This window comes from Polyodon spathula, chromosome 10, assembly GCF_017654505.1.
Source record: "Polyodon spathula isolate WHYD16114869_AA chromosome 10, ASM1765450v1, whole genome shotgun sequence".
Lineage (NCBI taxonomy): Eukaryota > Metazoa > Chordata > Actinopteri > Acipenseriformes > Polyodontidae > Polyodon > Polyodon spathula.
In genome coordinates this window covers 39,548,640-39,569,944 of record NC_054543.1, presented here as the reverse complement: position 1 = coordinate 39,569,944, position 21,305 = coordinate 39,548,640, and the positions used below count along the sequence as shown (strand labels likewise).

The 21,305-nt window shown below is 35.6% G+C and overlaps 1 protein-coding gene across 1 annotated transcript; it reads left to right on the top strand.

Annotated features, from left to right (window-relative positions):
* The first annotated feature begins 69 nt into the window (after positions 1 to 69).
* Positions 70 to 16,319, top strand: LOC121322300 (ADP-ribosylation factor-like protein 6-interacting protein 6). The gene is made up of 4 exons (XM_041262083.1): positions 70 to 817; positions 1,490 to 1,543; positions 2,176 to 2,308; positions 15,561 to 16,319. Exons 1-4 carry the CDS (start codon positions 484 to 486, stop codon positions 15,652 to 15,654), a joined length of 615 nt encoding a protein of 204 aa, XP_041118017.1. The 5' UTR covers positions 70 to 483; the 3' UTR covers positions 15,655 to 16,319.
* The last annotated feature ends 4,986 nt before the right edge of the window (positions 16,320 to 21,305 follow it).

Genomic DNA, 21,305 nt, shown 5'->3' with positions numbered 1-21,305 from the left:
CCCATTGTGTGGGTCAAACAGACTTAAAAAAAAAATGTAGATTGACTTGAATTGTAGCCAATTATAGTAATGCATTGAAAGGGCGCCGTGACAAGAGATTGGCTGGAATGATTTGGGTAGTGGAAGGGGTTGGTGTTACAGGCTGAAAGTGTTTGGAAGAAGCAGCGGCGTTTTGAAAACAGTGTTAAGAAGTATTTTAGATTATTTTTTTGTTTTGTGTATGTTAATCGTATCCGTCTAGTTTATATAGATATACAAACATTTTGTTAGCGGCTGCAATTTTATTTCGTTAAACGGAGTTGTGTTATTTTGATTTGAAATATAGTAGAAGTACTACTGGTGTAAATTATAAAGTGGGCGGAAGTTGTTTTTGTTGTCATTATTTTTAAGTACAGCCTATGCTTGGTATTGTTTTTGTTTATTTGTTTTTAACCTGCGATCAAAATTTAAATCCCAGTACTGCAGGTTACGTAAGGTAATAAAATGCCGAGAAGTGTACGCATTAAGACACAGAAAGTAGCGACCGATTCATCTCCAGTTAATTGGGACACAGATATTAATATTATTCGAAACCTCGATGAAGATTTGGTGAGAGAAGACGATCCTGTTGATCGAAGTTCTCGAGCAATTGCCGAGGCCAGAAGCGCAACACTGCAAAGTTATGAGACGGGGAACATTGTGTCACATAACAATGTGCGTTCCTCCACCAGCAAAACTAGCAAGAGGTGGCCAGCCAGAGTGTTCTCAATGATTTGTTGCATTGCAATACTTTCCGTTGTTGCATTTCTTTTGGCATTCGTCTATGCCTTTTTAAAAGGTAAACTAATCAACATTATGCCTAATATAAAAGCCAGTATATCTTTTTGCACAGTGGAAGGTGATCACCGAATGTTGTACAGCAAAATGAAAGCACCACCACCACCGTGAAAAAGCTAACAACCACTCATATTTATTTGCACAATTATGAAGCAATACGTAATCATTTTTGTTTGTAATATCTTTTAGCAGTTCATGTGTTTTGGTTTTGCAATATTAACTGTTAATAGTGGAAGGCTCTTATGCTTAAGGTTAGGTTTGGATCTACGAACAGGAGGGTGTGTGGTCCAGTCATTGAAGAAAAGGGGTTTGTAACCAGGTCCCAGGTTCAGATCCCAATATACTCACTGACCCCGAGCAAGTCGCGTAACCTTGTGATCAGGCTTTCGAATGAGAGGTTGTTGTAAGTGACGCTGCATCTGAGGCATAGTTCACACACCCTAGTCTCTGAGTCGCCTTGGAGAAAAGCATCTGCTAAATAAACAAATAATAGGAATGGTGTGTAATCATAGTATGTTTGTGAACAATACTGTTTTCTAACACCACTGATGTGTATATATGGACCAGTATCCCACAGTGTTTAGCTGAATGCATAACTACCATGTCAGTATTTATTTTTCACAAGACACTTCTTGAATTATAAAGCTGATTTTTTTTTTTATCCATCTTACAGATTTACGTTTGGAGAAAGAAAAAAATGAAGATGGTACAGAAATAAACATACTGGGTAATGCATAGGGGCCTATACTAAAACTGAAAATCAGTATGTTGTATTGTTATACTACAGTACTACCTGTAATAGTTTGTTGGCTATCATTTCTGGGCTAATATATAACATTTTTGATTATTCAAATTAGTATCTAAGTATTCTATATTTATTTACTTAGGTGTTATAAAATTCATAATCTGGAATCCAATACAGAAATATTTAGTATGTTCCATGCAGAACATAGCTGAAGCAATATCCAGGACTGAGTTATTACCTGCCGTTAATGTAAAAGGCTGTGACAGTCATTCAGTAAAAACCTTATAGATTTCAATGTTTTAAAACGTGTTGCACTTTAAAAGGAACTATTTGAATCAGAACATTTTCAGATTTATATTGTTTATTTTCTGTCTCTTTTAATTGGAATACATTTAATATTCTGTCTGCAACAGTGGTACAAATATAGAATACAATATGTGCAAGTTTGCTTCAAATTCCAAGTGTATTGTGGTTTTTGTTTGCCATCATATTGTATCTACAGTCCAGCGGTAGCCCTTAGGTCAGTTTTCTCGCTTTCACCAAGTTGCACTTTGGGTGCTGTTTCTCAGTGTGATACATTTTTGTATACATTTCTAATTTCATGTTTTTTCCAGGATTTTGGAGTTTGCTGGTTTTGTCCTTGAGTGCTGGGCTGGCCTGTTGCAGTTTTTCCTGGACCTTGACTTACTTTGATTCATTTGAACCTGGAATGTTTCCTCCGACTCCTCTCTCTCCAGCACGCTTTAGGTATGTTATCAATGTTACTCTTCATCATTCTTTTTGCCCATTATTGTACTCCGGGTTTATTACTTTTTGAAATGGGAAACTATTACAGTATTTGGTTTAAGTTAACATACGTATTAAACTTCCTCAAGCATTTGTAGCTGACCTAGACCTCTATTTCATGACCATTATTCTTGGACAGTCATTTAGGTGTGCTGTGTTTATACATAAATACCTACAGCATTCAGAATTTTGCTTAGTTTTTAAAATACTGCAGTTTTTATTTAAATGTGTTTGTTTTTATTTGTTTAAATTGGAGAATAGTTGAATGTTTAAAAATTCTACAGGACATACTGTTCCATTTACAATAATACTGTGCACACCATTTCATTCATATTTTGGATCTAAAATTGCATTACCTATATCTGGTGTGTGTGTGTGTGTGTGTGTGTGTGTGTATGTGTGTGTATATATATATATATATATATATATATATATATATACACGCACACACACATAAACAGACAAGAATGCAACATCCACACTAAGACTCCATAAAAACAGCGACAAAATTAAGAGTAAAAAAATAGTTTGTCAAGGAGATACAATTTCCCCAAAGCTCTTCACCGCCACCCTAGAAGACATTTTCAAAACACTGTATTGGGAAAATAAGGGGCTGAAGATCAAGGGAGCCTACTTAAATCACCTACGATTTGCTGACGACATCCTCTTATTTACAACATGCCCAGAAGAATTACAAAAAAGAATACAAGAACTACACAAGGCTAGCATCAAAGCGTGTTTGAAAATTAACCTGAAGAAGACTCAAGTCATGTTCAATAAATATACCACTCCACAGGCAATTGAAGCCAATGGGATCAAACTTGAAAAAGTCAGTAACTATGTATACAGAGAATCAAACAGAGAACAAAATGTGCAAAATCAACAGAAGAGCAAAAATGGGCTGAAGTGCCTTTGGAAGATGAAGCACGATTCTGAAAGGGAAACTACTCTTATGTCTCAAGAAGAAAGTCTTTGACCAATGTGTGCTACTAGTGCTAACTTACGGTTGCGAAACCTGGACCTTCAATGCAAAGACTCAAAAATTACAAGCAAGTTAACAGAGTATGGAAAGATGCATGCTGTGAATAACAAGAAGAGACAGGAAAATATAGCAAGAAAAACAGACCAAATGAGATACTAGACTGGATCCCAAGAGATATAAAGCGACCAAGATATAGAATATAGCTATATATATATATATATATATATATATATATATATATATATATATATATATATATACAGATATAGATATAGATGCAGATGTAGATATATAGATAGATAGATATAATACACATTATACACATAAAAAGGGAAACTATAAAAATTGTTTTATCTTTTAACATTATTACTGCAGAATGAGGGTGTCCATAATTGTCTTCTGTATAATATTGAATTTATGCTGCATTGTTTACATAAATATTAACCACTAGATGGCACTGCTGGATAATGCTTATATTTATGAACATAAAAACACACATACACACACCATCTTGTAATCTTGCACAGTATAGACAGAAACTTGGTTAAGTTCATTTTATTAAAATGACCTAAGCCAGGAGTTTAAACAATCATGTCTCTGTTGAATAATTTGTGCTTTGTCTATACTGTAGTGCATGAAAGCGCCATAAAATCTAAGACTGTGGTTCATGTGATGAGTTTTGAAACCCAGCACTGGACAGTACGTGCAGGAGTAGTGTGAGGTTTTCACCCTCAATGAATCATACTGTACAACCAAACTGGCCTGGCTGAAGGTTAAATACATTTGAAATATAAATGTACATTAAGCTTTTAGGCAGGGTAACCTACCAAGACTGTTCAAACCCAGGTCCTACTGTACAACTATAGCATCCTAATAACAGCAGAACTAGCTATTGGTTATTATTGCATGTTTTATTGATATTATATCTTATACAATATTGTAGTATTCTATTTTATAGCTGCACTTTGGAGTTACTGGTACTGTATTCTTTATCAGTACACGTTACCTATTATTTTTTTTTTAACTGCTGCTCTATTAAAATGGGAAATATCAAAGAATTAACTTCTTTCCAATTTCTAGCAAAGTAGAAGTTCAGTCATTTGATATATCTTACAAATATGCAGTATGCTGGGGTATTTATCAGCTAGAGTACATTTAAACATGGCACCAGGTTTACTAATGTTATATTTTTACATTCATCTAGTTTAAAATGCCCTCATTAATTTATCGAGACACATTTCTGAGCTAGATGTTTCCTTGTGTATAATTCTAAGAGGATAATGCAGAGTACGTGAAAAGTCAGTATGTGTTTTGTGAATCATTATTGACATTCAGAGCACAGAAACGTGTTGTAATGTTCTGAAATTTTAACTGTGAAGTCATTAGTGTCACATTAAATATATTGAAGTTGCATAATAAGCCCATACTTGCATTCGGTAAAGTGCATCAGCTGTTCCATTACCAAAACAAATGGAAGCCCTGCAGTAACGGTTTACATTTTAAGAAAAATTGTTTTTAGTGCTTTAAAAACGTGGTCAATAAATTATCAGTTTATTGTCCACAAATTTCAAATGCTGTAGTTAAAAATACAGGGCTGCCTGTTTATAACACTGTAGTTGTGCTGTTTGTGTTCCGTCTTGTAATGAGTATAAGTCTAAAACAGTAGGGCCCTGCTAACAGGGCATGTCTGGAGACAGACAGGTTGTCTTAAATTTGATTAAAAAAAAACACATACACATTTATAGATCTCAGTTTATTTTAAATGTGTAAATCATTGCACTTCATTACATTACCATGTTAATAACAGAAGTATTCTTCTTTTAAGCTTATATATATATATATATATATATATATATATATATATATATATATATATATATATATATACACACACACACACACACACACACACTAGTAATTACTACAACCTAATCTTTTTGTATGCAGGTGGCATTATTTATTTATTTTCCATAAACAAGAAATCAATGCTGCTGCCTACAGCACAGGAATGTGCTTATGTTCAGGAGAGAACTGGAAATAAGCTGACACAAGATCTATATATACAGCTCTACTTGGCATCTTTGGAAATGAGTTTGTCTATCAAATGCACGTGATTGGTGGTTAATTTTTTGTGTATACCTTTCATGTTACCATTTAATATTTTATGCTTGATTTAGGTATTTAAAACCTTGCATTTTGTTCTATTGTCTGAAGGCTTTGAGGTAATATACCCGTTAAGAATTAATGGAGATGGTGGCTAAAAGTAAAATTTTTCAACAGGAAATTGATGTCTGAAGTTCAAAGTGTTTAAGTTGTGCATACAGCGTGTTTCTGGTATTTAAGTCAGAATTGGAAGTTAGTGGAAAGTAGCTTTTGCTGACAGCTGTGATTTATTATGGTAAAGTCACTGCTTGTGTTAAGCTCATATGTTTTGGAACATGAGAGCAGCATTGGTACTTTTATTCTTAACTGCTACAATTCACTCCATGTGCTACAACAAATTTGTCTGCTTTTCATGAGTAGTCCACTGTATATTTGATGCTCAGCACTAATCCTTCATTATTTGGGTCCTAAATGCAAGAATAATTCACACAGTATATATAAAAAAATATGGGTCCAACAGTATGCCTCTTTTGAGTGCAATCATCTCTAGGTTACAGAAGATGTTGGGCAATACCAATATATAGTTAGACAAATGTATCAGTATGTACATTTATTTACAAAAAAACTCAAAATCATTATAAAGACACTCAAGACAAACAAAAAACTAGACAGTAATGTACTTAATGAATGAGTTTATTTTACAACAGTGAATAGTCACCTAAAGATCACTCCACACCCGTTGTGAAAGGAGTGTACTGGGTTTTTCTTATTACTGTATTTACAGTATTATATGCATCACATACATATTTTATCTTTCAAACCATTCCTCTATTGTTATTGAACTTCATATTGGCGTTTATTTACTGACGTGAACTCAGTCTAGGTCATCATACCCCATTTATGCATGAGATCTGACCTCTGATTGGTTGGGTGAGGGACACTTAATTTTGTGAACTAGTGAAGATTCTATTTTCAGAACCGCGCTCTTGATATCATGGTACTTACAATTGTAATGCATTCATTCTGTATTATATATTTTATCAATATAATCCAGTATTGCTTACTAATTATCTTGAGATTCATGAATATGTAATTGTCTCCTCTTCAAAAAGAGGCACGATTTTAATAAGCAAGCCCCACAACGAATCAGTGATAAGGAATGAAGTAACACAAACTCAGGTAGGCATGTAAAATGTGTGTGCTTATGGTACAGTTTTGCATGGAACATTCAGGTTTGTTTAAAAACATCCAATGAGTTTATACCGTACATTGTGCAATACATTTGTATCCTTTACCAGATTGTATGATTACAGCAAAAAAGAAAAGAATAACATATATAAATAAATAATGCTGTAGGTGATTGGGACATCACAGTATACCAGTGCATGTGATTAGTCAACCATGAATCCCAGTTTTAGGTTATCTTTACATGGCTGTTCACATAAATCAAAGAGGAACCATTCACATTAATATACCATTTGGGAAATTATTTAAATGAGGTTCTAGTTTTATTTTTCCATTCAGATTATATTAAACTCCACTGTTCATGCATGTCATTTTCAGTTAAACAGCATTCAAGTCACATTAAGACTAATCTTCTGTTAATATGTATTGCACTGTAATTACTGAACGCTACACAATCACTCCACAGGTTGTAAAGGACTACATTGGTTGTGTTCATTGCAAAGGGAATTATAGTTGGTTAAGAAAGACTCATAATAGCAGTGTGATCACAATAATAAATAAAAACAAACCTTAACCCTTCTAATAATAACTTCACATTTCTAAGAGATTATAATTACCAGAGCATGAACAGTAAATTAATGTAAATGTCTTCTAATAAAGGCTAACTGACAAGGCTCCATCTCCCTTGTAAATAGAATTAGATATAAATGTATCTTTTTTTTGTGATTGAGCAGGAAACAATAACGTTAGGGATGGAATGCAGTTCTGGCCGGAGGAATAGCTTATTGGTGCAGGTCAGGCTGAGTTCATTGGTTAGTGTGTTGTTAAAATTCTTCAGAACAAAATTTAGCCAATGTACCCAGGAGGTATTAATTGAGCATGACTGATTTACAGAGTGACCAATCAGCCAATCACAGCAACCTACTGCTCACATTGGATACAGACAGAAAGGATTAATGTCCTGCGTATTTGTAGAGCACAGAATGTATACCTATAAAATAGTTTGACTTAATTCAGTGGAAAAATGTAAACTACTTGTTTAATCAAAAATAGGATCTAATTTGTACACACATTTCATTTAGCAGCCAAATAACTTTTTTTTAACTATATATGTGTGTGTGTGTGTATGTATTTGATAGTCTAGAGCCCAGAACAAATTTAACATGTTCTAACATTGAAGCATGCAGGCTTTTTGTAACCAGCAGGATACATTTTTAATAGAATCATAACCGCTCAAATATTTATTTATTTATTTATTTATTTGTTGTTGTTGCTAACTTTGCTTCTAACTGCACTAGATCAAACTGACAACATGTCCGTAGGGTTATAAAAATGTAGCAATTCAGTACAGTGTGTAAGCAAAGTGAATTTTTTGTGTGTTAAAATTGGAATGTCCCTTTCACCATTCTCTGTCTTCTACATTTAGAGTTAGTAATTCAAAACACAAGGGCACTAAGGCTTTTAGTCCAGCTGTAATACCTGATAGACTAAAGGGATGCTGCTAACGCTTTTTGTGGATCTCCCTACTCTTTAGTATAATATCCAATAATAGCCTGTGGAGAACCATGCGTTTGTTAAGATATAATGTGGATGCATGTCATGATATCCGAGTTAACAAGATGATGATCTGCTTCAGTGTCTGCAATTAAATGTTAATATAATTTTTGCGCCTGGAGTCCCCATAAGCACCTCTTTGTAAGCTTTTATTTAGAATTGTGCTTGAGTGAGCAGTTCTGTGCAGAATAAAAACAGTATGTTTTATTCTTCAGAGAGGTCATTAATAAAGGTTGGAAAGTGTCGTATTTATTTCCTAAGCCCATAGCCATGTTATTGGTATTTAATATATTTGCTTTCATAGTACACAGTAGGCAGTACGGAGCGCCGCTGTTCCGACGGGTGGGTTGGGTGAAGAGAAGCACATTCTTCAGACTCGGTCTCCCATGATCCGTTTAGCTGTGTGAAAGGGGTATGATAGTATTAGACTGGCATATATGGCACAGTTTTGTGCCGTGTGAATGGGTCTTTTCAATAAATTCATTAATTAAGTTAATAAATCTCTGAGATGGCTCAGTACCGGCATTTGTGTGTGAAAGTGGCTTAAGAATGCTGCAGATACTTGTATTTATTTTATTTTATTTTGCAGCTGCTAAAATGTGTAGCTGTGGTAACAGCATTTATTTATTTATTTTTTAAATCTTGATAGCAGCCGAGTTGACAGATCCTATCCCTTAAGGAAAAAAGAGCGTGACTATGAACAGCAGAGGTGTATAAAGTAACACAAAATAGAAGAATAGTTATTTTATGTAGCATAATAAAAGCTTGAAATAAATAATATAATTTGAAGGTTAACCTTTTTTTTTTTAAGGGGAGGTATACTAAAGTGTCTAATCAGAAATATCACAAATGTAATGCCCTTTATTTTTAATTCCATCAAACTCTATAATCCCCCAAAAATAAAATGTAATAAGGCCAGGCTGCAGGTGGTTAGTACAGTGGTTCTTAGAATTTTCTCAACAATTTATTTTGTCTCGGAATACATAGCTGGGTTCTGATCCTTCTGTATCTTAGATATGTATTTATTTACTTACAGTATATGCACTAAATATGACTGTGTATCTTGTTAGTGGAATAGTAAGGGTTTGGTAAATGTGTTGTCATGTTCCTATAATCTCTCTAGCTCTTTTTTGTCTTCGTTACGCAAATGCTTACAATTATAAAAATTGGCATTGTCTGCTTTTTTATGACAAAGTCCTGCTGCAAGTAACTTTTAAACGTATGTTTGTGCAAAATAATTGAATCACGAGTTTCAATGTTTTAATTATTTTGCTGTAATCAAATATGATTTAATATGTTTTATAAAGTATGGTGTTTGTCTGACAAACTTTTGTTTATACAAAATTGAATCCCGTTGGTCAGTACATTTCGGTGTAAGATCTGATGTTTGGGTGAATATGTTGGAGCTTGTTAATTAAATTAGCATAGGCATACCTTCTGTTGGTGAGTCAACAAGCTGTTTTCAGGTAATTGCATAATTTCAGCTTTTGTTTGCAGTCTTTTGTGTATTAACTGCTAGAATAAGCCGCCAGCATAGACAGGTTTCTATAGACAATTTGTCAAGGTCTTTGACATTTGGCGTGGCATGGGCTTGATATAATCATTTGGCGCCTTTTTCATTTGTCTTTGTTCATTTAATACATAATGAGCAAAATGTTAACACATATGCATAGGTATATCTGTAGGAATAAACGTATGTTTTTGTTTACATCAGTCGTCTACATTAGTCATTGCCTTGCAACTGCTGCTAGGCAAGCTTTTCGAAGTTAACCTTTATTGTTCTTTATTGGTGTGTTGGGTATCCTTTTAAATAAAGTCCTTACTGCGCCTTAACAGCGAAGTCCAAGCAAACAAACAAAACCAGGTGCGTAGATCTTCAAGTGCCTGAAGTAATTAAGAGTCCAAAATGATCCACACGCTGCTATTTGATGAGTGGCGATAAATTACTACAAAATCAAAATTTTGCGCAATTTTTTTTTTTTATTTATAGAACAGGCAAACAAGTTAATATAGTGCAAAAAGTGCTCTGTGCAAACGTTTCGGTCGCATGACCACCCTACAGTAAGTGCTTGTAAAGATGTCTGAAATAGCAACTTGCTTTCAGTTCAGTGAATTCCAAAGGGCAAATCCATGCAACTCCGTGGTCTGTTAAGTACTGGAGTTAAATGTAATATATGGTATTCTGTACCCCATCTACTTCATTCAGTCCTCCATCTACTTCACATCCTAGTATCAGGATGCAGGTGGTTATGCCCTGCTGCAGAAAGTACCAATATGCAGTTGATTTAAAAAATATAATAATAATAATAATAATAATAATAATAATACTTTTATTAGTGGAATTTAACAGTCACAATATAAACAACTTTTTCAAGTGCAATAATAAAGGATAAATCACTGCACATTGACATTTAAAGTGCTAACATGTCTAAGAGTAAACCATTTTTAGACATTACAGTAGCGTTTGAAGTATTTGACAAATGTATTGAAAAGTAAAAATGTCAGCCGTTTGATTTCTGGCTTTTGAATTTGAACAAGGTAGAGAAAGCAATTTTTTTTTGGATGCAAGTATCCTGCATGGGGATTAGAACAGGAGGACAAAAGGCCTCAGCAGATGGCAACTTCCCCCATTATTTGGTGCATTAAGTCAAAACTATCCATGAAACGAAAGTACGGCAACCTTTTTTGTTGTGTGTAGCAGTATATGGATTATTGGTTAGTATTAAGGTCATTACCACTTATAATATTGAAAGATAAATAAACAAAGTAGAACAATCCCTACCAGGGCTTCTAAAATTGTTGTTGGTTGAAATGTATTTAATAGAATATCCACATTATAAGCTCACACCAAAATGAATGGTTATTAAACCATTCAGATCTTTAGAAAAAGATGCATGCTGAGTGGGTAACAAGAAGGGGTGTGCAGAGAACCCATTACTCATATTCATACTCGACCAAGGGGAAGGGGTCCATGCTCGTTACAAATATTAGTTTATGCTCGGACCCGGGCACACCCCTAGCAATAAGTAGGTTGGTCCATTTCAGATTTTACAAGGGTGTTGGCAAATGTTGGTGTATAAACAGTACATTTGTACATCCTTATCAATCAGGATTTCAGCTTTGAATAATGATTGCATAGCTTTAGTGTGGATAACAAAAGGCCCCGACAGTCAGCTCAAGCTATCCAACTGATTCTATGAAAGATATCATTTCACTTGCAAATGAGTGGTGTCCTAATTGTAAATGTATCATGAGAGTGTTGGGCTTAGAGTCAGATGGTGCTGTTCTGGGAAAATCGAGCACCGTGGCAAGAATTGACCGAGATAGCATTTACTGTCCTGCAAGGTTCAGTGTCTACAATGTGCATGGAACTCCTCCTAAACTGAAAGCAAGATTTATGGTGCCAGTGTAGCGGACAATGCAGTTAAATCAGGTTATTGGTGGATATTTATATACACTAGGGATGTAATAGGTTAACCGATAAGTAAATGCAAACCGTTTTTACATCAGTTAGCGTATAATACAAATTGATAAAAATCTGTCCACATTTTGTGTTTTAAAAGTAAATATCCAACAAAAACATGTGCTCTTTATGCACTGCCTCTGAACTCTGCAATTCCTCTGCCTGTAACTTTTTTTTATTTGGCAACACATGACGTCGGGATTATTACTCGACTGAAAACATCTCTCAAACTAGTCACAAGCTGTCCATTTCCAGTGTTCGTACCCGGAGCACAGCAGCTGGCGTCAAAATTGAAAAGGGAGGAGTGTAAAGATGGAGCGTTCAAAGCAAAGTTATGTCAAATACCTGTGAAATAAAAGCATTTTAGTTTAAGAAGCAAGTCCGTTAATGTATTGTTATTATTACTACTTTTTACTCACTTGTACTCCCAATGAGTCCCTCGCCCTACCTGCCTTTGTCTGAAAGTTCTGAACTGGTTACCTTGCAACCAACTTGCCACATCAGCGTTATGCACTTCTGTAGTCTGTAATTTTTGTTGTGAAGGGTGTTAAAAAGTTGCTTTATAAATATCAAACAATTGACAGTTTTCTGAAGAAAAGTGTTGGAAACGGGACTAATGAAGGGGAATCGAGTGGCACTGCAGCAAAAGAAGTGCTAACAACAAAAAAAAAAGAACCTGAAAAGCTTGTGTTAAATGGCTTGCTTTGCATGGTTTCCCTGCAGATATTTTTGATCACTTAACCATTCTTAACACATCACTCCAAGGATGAGATTTATTTGTCTTTTCTCTCACTGACAAAATCGAAAGCTGGATCAAGAAGCTGTCCTTGTGATACAATCGCGTAAAACGTGGCAGCCTAGAAGGATTTTTTGGGTTTTTTTTTGTTTTTTTTACTGTTGACTGTAAAAAATATTCCATAGTCAATTTTATAGCTAGAACTAGGGGGTCACAGAACAGTGAAGCTTGAGAACCTTAGCTGTATGATAACAGATGACATTTTCATTCATCTTTGAGTACAGTGGTTTAAATTATTACTTTTTTTAAATTAAGATGTTTTAGTTCAGTAGTTGTGGGCACAGTTTCTTAAAGTTGCAGTTTCTGTGGTCATTTCAAGCAATGAAAAAAAATCTTCTCTTTTACGTACTTGCTATTAAAATGGATTCATAGCATTAATTCATAAGAATCTTGAAAGATGAATTAATGATTGCTATGCTAAGTTTATGAGATGGTAACCTGTATTTATTTTAATTCTTTTAATGGTGTTTTATTTTATGTGAAACAAGTGTCCCCAGTAGTGGATCGAGATTAACCGTGATGGAGATACTATCATCAATGTGATACAAACGTGATGCAATTAAAGAGGATTTGCATTCTCAGCTGCCTCGTTTTATGTTTGGTAAACAACTGTCATGCATGACAAACTAAATATATGTGGAAAGGGTATTTAGTTTGATGGTGTAATTACAGTTAAATGGTTAACAGATTTTTTTTATTAAATGATATTTACATCCCTAATATGAACCATTAAAAGTGTGAGAAAGTTGCAAGTTAATGTTTTTCTCTTCTCCCATCTTTTGGTCAAAGTGAGACAAATGCAGCTTTGTGAAGCTGGGTCGTAACCGTTTCTTTGCGTAATCATGAACTGAGATCTCTGCAAGCAGGCAATTTTGGACATTGACGAGAAGCAGGTCTCTTCCCAGGACGAGAAGCAGGTCTCAAACACCCTTGACAAGACAAAGGAACTTTGGTTGAACTGTCAATTACACACTATGGGCAAGGCCAAGGAGTGGCCCAGAGACAAACCAACCAGTGTTTAGGCTTTACTTTAAACACCACCCATGAATTTAACGATCCAATCAAGACGGTTCACGGTTTAATTAAAAAGACTGGGACAAGCAAAAAGTCGTGGTCTTAAGTTGTGTTCTGAGAAGACTAAGAGGAGGCTGAAATCAGCTCTGAAGAGAGCCCTGCTCTCTGCTCTGCAAGAGACTGAACCAGGAAAAAAGATTGATCCGAAAGCAGTTTGAAACCATGCTTGACCAACCAACCATGAAACGAACTGAGGCAAGATCTGGCAGCTGTGCCTCTGGAAGGTCTCGTAGCCCTTGCAGAGTAATTGCAACAAGAACCCTTTTACAAACTACATAATTTCTCAATTGCAACGCATTCTTTGAGCTGTGAGTTACATCTTATCAACGAAACTATTTCTAATTGGAAACCTTCCGACAAGTCAAAGATAATGTTGCAAAACTATTAGAAATCAACAGTTGCCTCACTTTGAAAAGAACTGTTGTTTTGCTGAGAGCCGACGCAATACAATGCTTACATCAAGCAAAGTACCATCTTCTTTTCTTTCGGTGGCGCTTCAGATAGAGAGAGATCGGAGAAACTGCAGTGTTTTCATCACCCAGAGAAGACTTATTTGTTGAAAATCGAAAGTATTCAACATATTAAATATAAAGCAATTTATGACTCGATAAATTAACTGTAGCTAATGCTGTCAAGTTAGTAGATACCTTGTTCTGAGAATAGAATATAACTTCCTGTTTTGGAGTGTGCAAGAAATGTATTTTGTTTGTTGATAGATATTACATGAGAGTAGATGTTAAAACTTCATGCTGATTTGAACTCTGCGCCAAGTAAGCACCAACTAAGTAACTTTACAGTAAATTAATGTGATCCATCTGCGTCTCCATCCATTTGCATTTCCTTCCATCTGATGACGTCGATATCCTTTTGCGATGGCTGAAGTGTAATGCTGGCTCCAGGGATCAGCTTATTTTGCCTCCCCAGCATATCAGCACACACAACAGCTGCGAAATGCTGGCTCCGGGGATCAACCACAGTGCGGTCTCCCAGCGCATCAGCATGACAACCATCTGGATTGAGCTAAATAGGGTACTTCTCAGGGGTCTTTAAGTGGGCACCTTCCATTCGCTGTTTTTCATCGACTAGCCCACAACACCTCAAGAGGGCTCAACTGTGATTCTAGCGTCACCCCCTTCCCCCACTCAACTCAACCCAGCTTGCTTACCCGTACATCAGCGTTTCTTTCTGAAATGTGTAATTCAAAGGAATTGCCTAATAAATCCAGATAATTTGAGCATTGCCCCATTTCTGAGTTAATTTGAATATAGAACCAATTGAAGTTGATAACATGTTGTCAGACTGGTAGATCACATCTAAATTAACACAGTAAGACTAATTAGATAAATTAGTTACTGGAATGTTGGATTCTGTTCTGAATGGGAAGTTAAATTAATTCTCATGCATTTTGATATGAAATATGATTGATTGACCATATTAGTATCTTAGCCATGTATGCAAATAATTTTGTGGTCGTTGTAATCTTTTGACTAAGGAATCAATGAACTGTATACTGTTCAGGAATATCTCTAACCAATAGCCTTTCTTTCCTGTAATATTAGATTAGTTGTGCACCCTTTTTATTCTCAAATAAGATCTTGTTTTATATTTCTGACACGTTATGTGAATGTCGATTGTTGTCAAGGGAATTCTGGTTCTATTTGGTGCTGAACTAAGGTATATATCTCTCATTTCTTACATGTCGATGTCCCCTGGTAGGTGACTATAGACTTATTTATTTTTAAATAAATTGTATACTTAACACACTACACCAGGGTCTTAGATGTAGAAGTAAGCAAGTTTCTGGATAATAGTACACCAGCAGTTGCAGTTCACATTATTACTGAACATTGATTTGGGAAACTCTCTCGAGTGCCATGCCATTACAGGTGTAATACCATGAAATAATTGGAATATAGACCGGGAATGGAAGGTGAGGGCACCATGAATGTTAAGGTCAAGTACCACACGCTATAGCCTTCATCAGAGGGCACTGTTGCTGTTTGTTTCTTGCTCTTCTTTTTGGTATGTATAATATAATATATTTTCTTTTTTTCAGGAAGTTAACTGGCCATTCCTTTCACATTGGCTACATCATGGCAATGCTAAACGGAATAATGGCAGCACTGACAGTAATTTGGTGTCTTATTTGAACATGGTCTGCACCGACTAACCTACCTTCTTTGAAACCAGGAATCTACAGCAATCACTTGTCTAGACATGCTGTATAATGCCTGAGTTTGACCTATGGAAATGTGCTATTAAACGCTATGACATAAAAACAGACTGTTCTTTTGATTAGGTTGGAAAAAACAACCATTGCATTGTAGCAATAGTTGTACTAAAAACACTGCACTAATTTTACTGTCTCTGTGGATTGTTCTTTTATTTATATATTATTCTTGCAGGGAAAACATCTACTTAAATATGGCTACAAGGGATCATTACTTATCTCAACATTGATTATCTCCAGCCTGTGCTTTAACTTACCACTTAATGATAACAAAATAATGTATCCATAACAAGTTAACACCCAATAGTACTGAATTCAGAAATACTAAAAACAAAAGCTTCTTTTAGTGTTTCTAAACAATATGAACCTGTGCTAAGCATTTTCATTGTATGTGGGATTAGATCAAATATATGTTGCAGATCATGAATTACTTTACTGTATCTTGAAAATGAATTGTTGTTGAAATGTACACATGCAGGCATATAACGCTTACTAACTGAAGTACACTAATATATACATACATTTACACCGTGTTTTTATTTTTATTTTTTTTTACATAGAATCTTTAACCCTTTGCGGTCCATTTATTCAGCGCTTATCAGGCACGTCAATTTATTTTCACACGCGCTGTAAAGTTTTTTTTTTTTTCAGAGGTTTAAAAAGCAGTGCACCTCAAAAGGAGACTCAGTACTGCATCTCCAGCCAATTCCACCCCATGTTCGCTGTATTTTTGACATACCTCTTCATAGTCGTGCATACTGATAAATCCTCTCCTGATCACTCGTTTTATCACCAAATTCCTCAATAATGTGATCTAAGTCATTATTTTATTACTATAACATCTCAAAAAGCTCTGCAAATGTCTGTGATATTCTTTGCACTCTGGATTTGGAAGCAGTTTTCTTCTTTGTTTGTGTCCGTGTTATCTGTGGTGCATGTGTATAGCACAGACACGTCCTTTTTTTTCTGCTTCTCTCGGCCATTGAAAGGTTTTCTTGGCTTTTTCCAGAGAACAAAACCACTAGAGACCTTGGTGTCTTTTTGATGATGTCGGACAGGGTCTGACATCGGAGTGGAAAGGGAAAATTGTAATGTCGGACCTGCTCCGACATAGGACCGCAAAGGGTTAACGCTCTACATTTTTACCTGTTATCTCTTCTACTACAGAATCTGCTGATTTCATAGACCACAATAAGCATTAGTCTTTGAATAATCTAATGTTACCTTATATAATGGTGGCTTCTGTTTTAAAAAATGGTATATATGTCATATGTTGTTATGGTCTGTAAGAGAGATCTTTTAGTTTACAGAAGTAATTGTTGATGTACAATAAACACAAATACAGGGAGCACTGTTCTGTAAGCATATTTAGTTTAGGTTAATGAATAATAGATACAGAATTTCTCATTTTATTAAATTGTAATTAGTCAAGTTATGTATGTAAAGCCCCTTTCACATTGGTACTCTTAACTGGGTTCTGGCTACCCGGGTCACAGTTCCGCGTAGTGTGAAACCACATACATAGGTTGTACTCGTGTCGCAGCGACCCACCTCAGGATGTGGGTCTACACGCTTTGACCGGGGTTGAGCGAGACAAACTGCACGATGGCCATTCGTAAGCTGACGAAATAAGAAACAACCACGCCTATTCTGTTAAGCCATATTTTTGTTGATGGAGCCAGATTGCAGAAAGAAACATTTGCTCTAATCAGTATTTGGGCTGATGGTTCAGTCCAGAGAAGCTTGGATGGAAACATCCAAAACAAGTTGTTCCAGGGAATTGGTACGCACATTGTGTACTTGTGTCTGTCACCCAGGTCAACCCTGTTTTATCAAAAGCAGTGTGAAATTGCATAGTTGACCTGCATGACACCGGGTCCTGACCCAGGTAGAGCATCCAGTGTGAAAGGGGTTAAGTTAAAGTACTTGAAATATCATGACATTTGTTTTATTTTCTAGAAAGATAAACATTAGAAAAATATAAAGTGTTACAAGATGTAACAGAAAACTTTAAAATAAATTATTTTCATGTTAAAGAAATGTATGAAATCTGTTTATTTTTAATCAGGGAAACAGATGTTACTGTTACTCTGTTCTGTATTCTAAGTTATGCTATACATGCTTAACAATAAAATTGTCAATAAACCCTTTCATTGCAAATCCCAGCTTTATTGGCAGATACAGGGTAACATGGTCATATATGAATTAGGGGTGCACCGATAATCAGTAGCCTATCGGTATCGGCCGATATGGGTTGATAACCATTGACTATCAGTATCGGCCAAGAAAATCTTATCAATGCACCCCTAATATATATAATATATATATATATATATATATGGACCGTTGCCGTAATGCCTGGGCAGTTGGCAAAATTACGGAATTAGCTTTGAAGAAAGTTTTAACAGATACAATATACTACAAATAGAGAATGAATTACCTTTATTGCCTTTAAGTGCAAAAGCGCGCCGCACCAAGACACCTGTTACAATGTTTATTTAAATAACAACACTTTCTGACAATGCTATAGCAACAAAACTAAACAAAATATCTATGCAGTTTATTTTCATCATGTTAGATGTAGAGGTTAGAGTAAAGGAAGGGGGGGGGGGGGCTTACAAGTCTGAAAAGAGCTTTGAAACAGTTTAAAGTTATATGTGTAAGAAGTTGTCAGGATGTGAACAATGAAAAGAAAAATTACAGGTATGTTATTTAAACAATTGTAGTAGCACGTGGGGATGTATAACGCTATATTTTTCTTTATTACTCTTTAATAATACAAATATTTCCAGATTTCCCATACTCTATTTCTGTAATTTTTTTAGTGCACATAGGGGTAGATGTAAGTATAGCATTGTAGACAGGCAATTATATTTTTAGAGCAATGCAAAATACTCAACATGCACAAATAATGATCCGCTATTATGATAATGAGGGTCTCAATGAGCGCATTGGTCTATTTAGGGGCCACACTTGCAGAGTTAGGAGTACAGAGCAGTAGTTGCTGTATGACATTTGTGGAGCACGAAGATACAAAAAAAAAAATGTCAGACAAAGGGCAGGAAAGTCCTTTTGGCGCACGGAAAAGAAAATCTGTTTTCTAAGAAGGAACTGAGAGTCCTTATGGTCACTCAGCATGAAACGGAGCCAACAGCAATTATGCTAGTATCCTTAGGAAATTATATGTATTGGCCTGCCCTTTTTAGCATGACATCCAGAAATTTGCCTAGCACTCTGGAAAAGGTGGACTGGGCTATCCCTCCAGACATTCCAACTGTGGTCTGAAATTAACCAGAGGCTAAGTAGTGCAGAGAACACAGCACTTTCACATGTGCAGGGATAGCGGTCCCTAGATTGACATTGGGGTCTAGCTCATCCCTCAATTGCTGCTGGTTTTCATTCCAACTGAGCTCTCAATTACTTAACTAGACCATTAATTGAACTAATAATTTGCTTAATTAGACGTTTTTTACTTGTTTTCACCTCTTGAACGGTTGCATATTTCGAGTTAGCTGTAACATTTGATAAGTAACTTGAACTAAAACTGTTCAAGAGCTGAAAACAAGTAAAACGGTCTAATTAAGTAAATTATTAGTTCAATTATGGGTCTAGTTAAGCAATTGAGAGCTACGTTGGAGTGAGACGATAACGCTTTAGCATTGCATTCTCCGGCATGCCAAACAAAGTGACCCTGGGATTGAATATGCGGGGTCTTCATCGTCTTGCCCTTCTCCTCTGAAGGTTCCTGCCTCAAGAGCCAAGTGTCGCCGCATCAGGAAGTGTACCAGAGCAACCATCCTGAAGCCAATGGCAGGTCTCTGCAGGTGTGTGCTTTTATACAGCTCTTAATTACTTGCTTCTACAATGGCTTGCACCTTGTAAGAAGAGGTGTAAAGATTTGGGAGGGTCAACAATTGCATAAGTGCAAGGCAAAATCCTTTTATCACATTATAATGTTTGTGCCCACTTAGTATCCAGATCCCACCCAATTTCATGCTAATTTCTTCATTTGAATGCATTTCAATCTAATTGTAACAGATTAATGATGACAAAGTGCAAATTTGATAGCGGGTGCAGAACGCCAGGTGAACACCATTCTTACATACGCTGCATTTCCAGCGGCTGGTAAAATCAAACTTTACGGCAGCTAAACGTGATTTATTGCAGCATTATGGGGGTTTTCCACCCACAAATCACTGCACTGATACTTACATCTAACCCACAGTGTCTGTATATTGTTTGAAATAGCCAGTGGAATAAAACAATGAAATAAACTCAGACAGCCTATTTGAATCCTTGGCATGTCACAAAGCGTGTCCACTTCATTAAATTGTTCATTGAAGTGATTGTGTCATTACCTGTAATGGAAGAGTGCAACAGTGAGAAAACTAAAATTGCTGTGCCCTATAATAAAGGCACGGTTTCTACAGACACATAACCGAACAAAGACGAGATGAACAAGTGTAATACTAGAAATTGCACCACTTAAATGCTCACTCATCATTTTGCATTCTACTTGATGAATCGCCAACAAGAATATTAAAAAAGAAAATGTCCCAGTGTTGGTGATTATATCCAGTAAAAAATGAGAAATTTAAAAATGGAAAGGTGCAAAGCAGACTAGCTTCATTGCTAGCAGTGAAGTCAGCATGAATAAATCAAAAACATGTATTATAACTCATAAATCTATTTAAGCCCACTGATGTGTTTACAGTATAATCGTAAATCTCGAAAAACTACTCACTTCTAAATCTTTTGCAGTCATCTTTGTATTACTTTAGTATAAATACATGTTAATTTGGATTCATATGTTGTTTTTTTCTGACTTTATGTGAATGAAAAGACACACATTTGCCCATTTTCCCATTGGAAGTAGTGATATTTTGAAATATCACTGTCCTGGTCACAAAAGCAAAGTTTGTTGGGAATAATAGCCATGTTCTATACTTTTGAGGCATAAGCAATTAGGAAATAACACTTACTACCCAGGAACAAAAAAAAAAAAAAAAAATGTTGTTACACAGTGTTATCATCTTCAAAGAAACCATCACAAGTGCAGCACCATTGGATAGCAATGTGTAAGTAAACAACAGTAGCTTTATAGTGCTGCAGGAATCACATGTCACATCACATGATCAGCCTTATTTGCATCTCTAATTGAGGGTGATGCCAAATTCTGCCAGGTAGATAGGTCCTAATAAAGTGGATATGACTTAAAATACCACTTCCTGAATATGCAATGTAGGCCCTATTAACAAACCTTTAACCTTTTTCAAAGCTTTTCAATTAAGAATTGTTTTTAAAGCCTAAACATTAATATTAATGACACTGTACTGAGGTGTTGTACCAAAATGTGTTTTGGGTTCACTAATGATTCTCAGTGGTCTGAAGCTAGTTTGAAACAAGTGTCATTTTGATGACCCATGAAAAGCTTTTGGAAAATGATACTCTACGGCACAATATCTTCAGCTGCCAGGTATTTTACAGAAGAAAGAAGATCAAATTCTCTTAACTTTTACCAGCTATTTGGGCACTCAGTGATTTTTTTTTTTTTTATCATGTACATCCAAT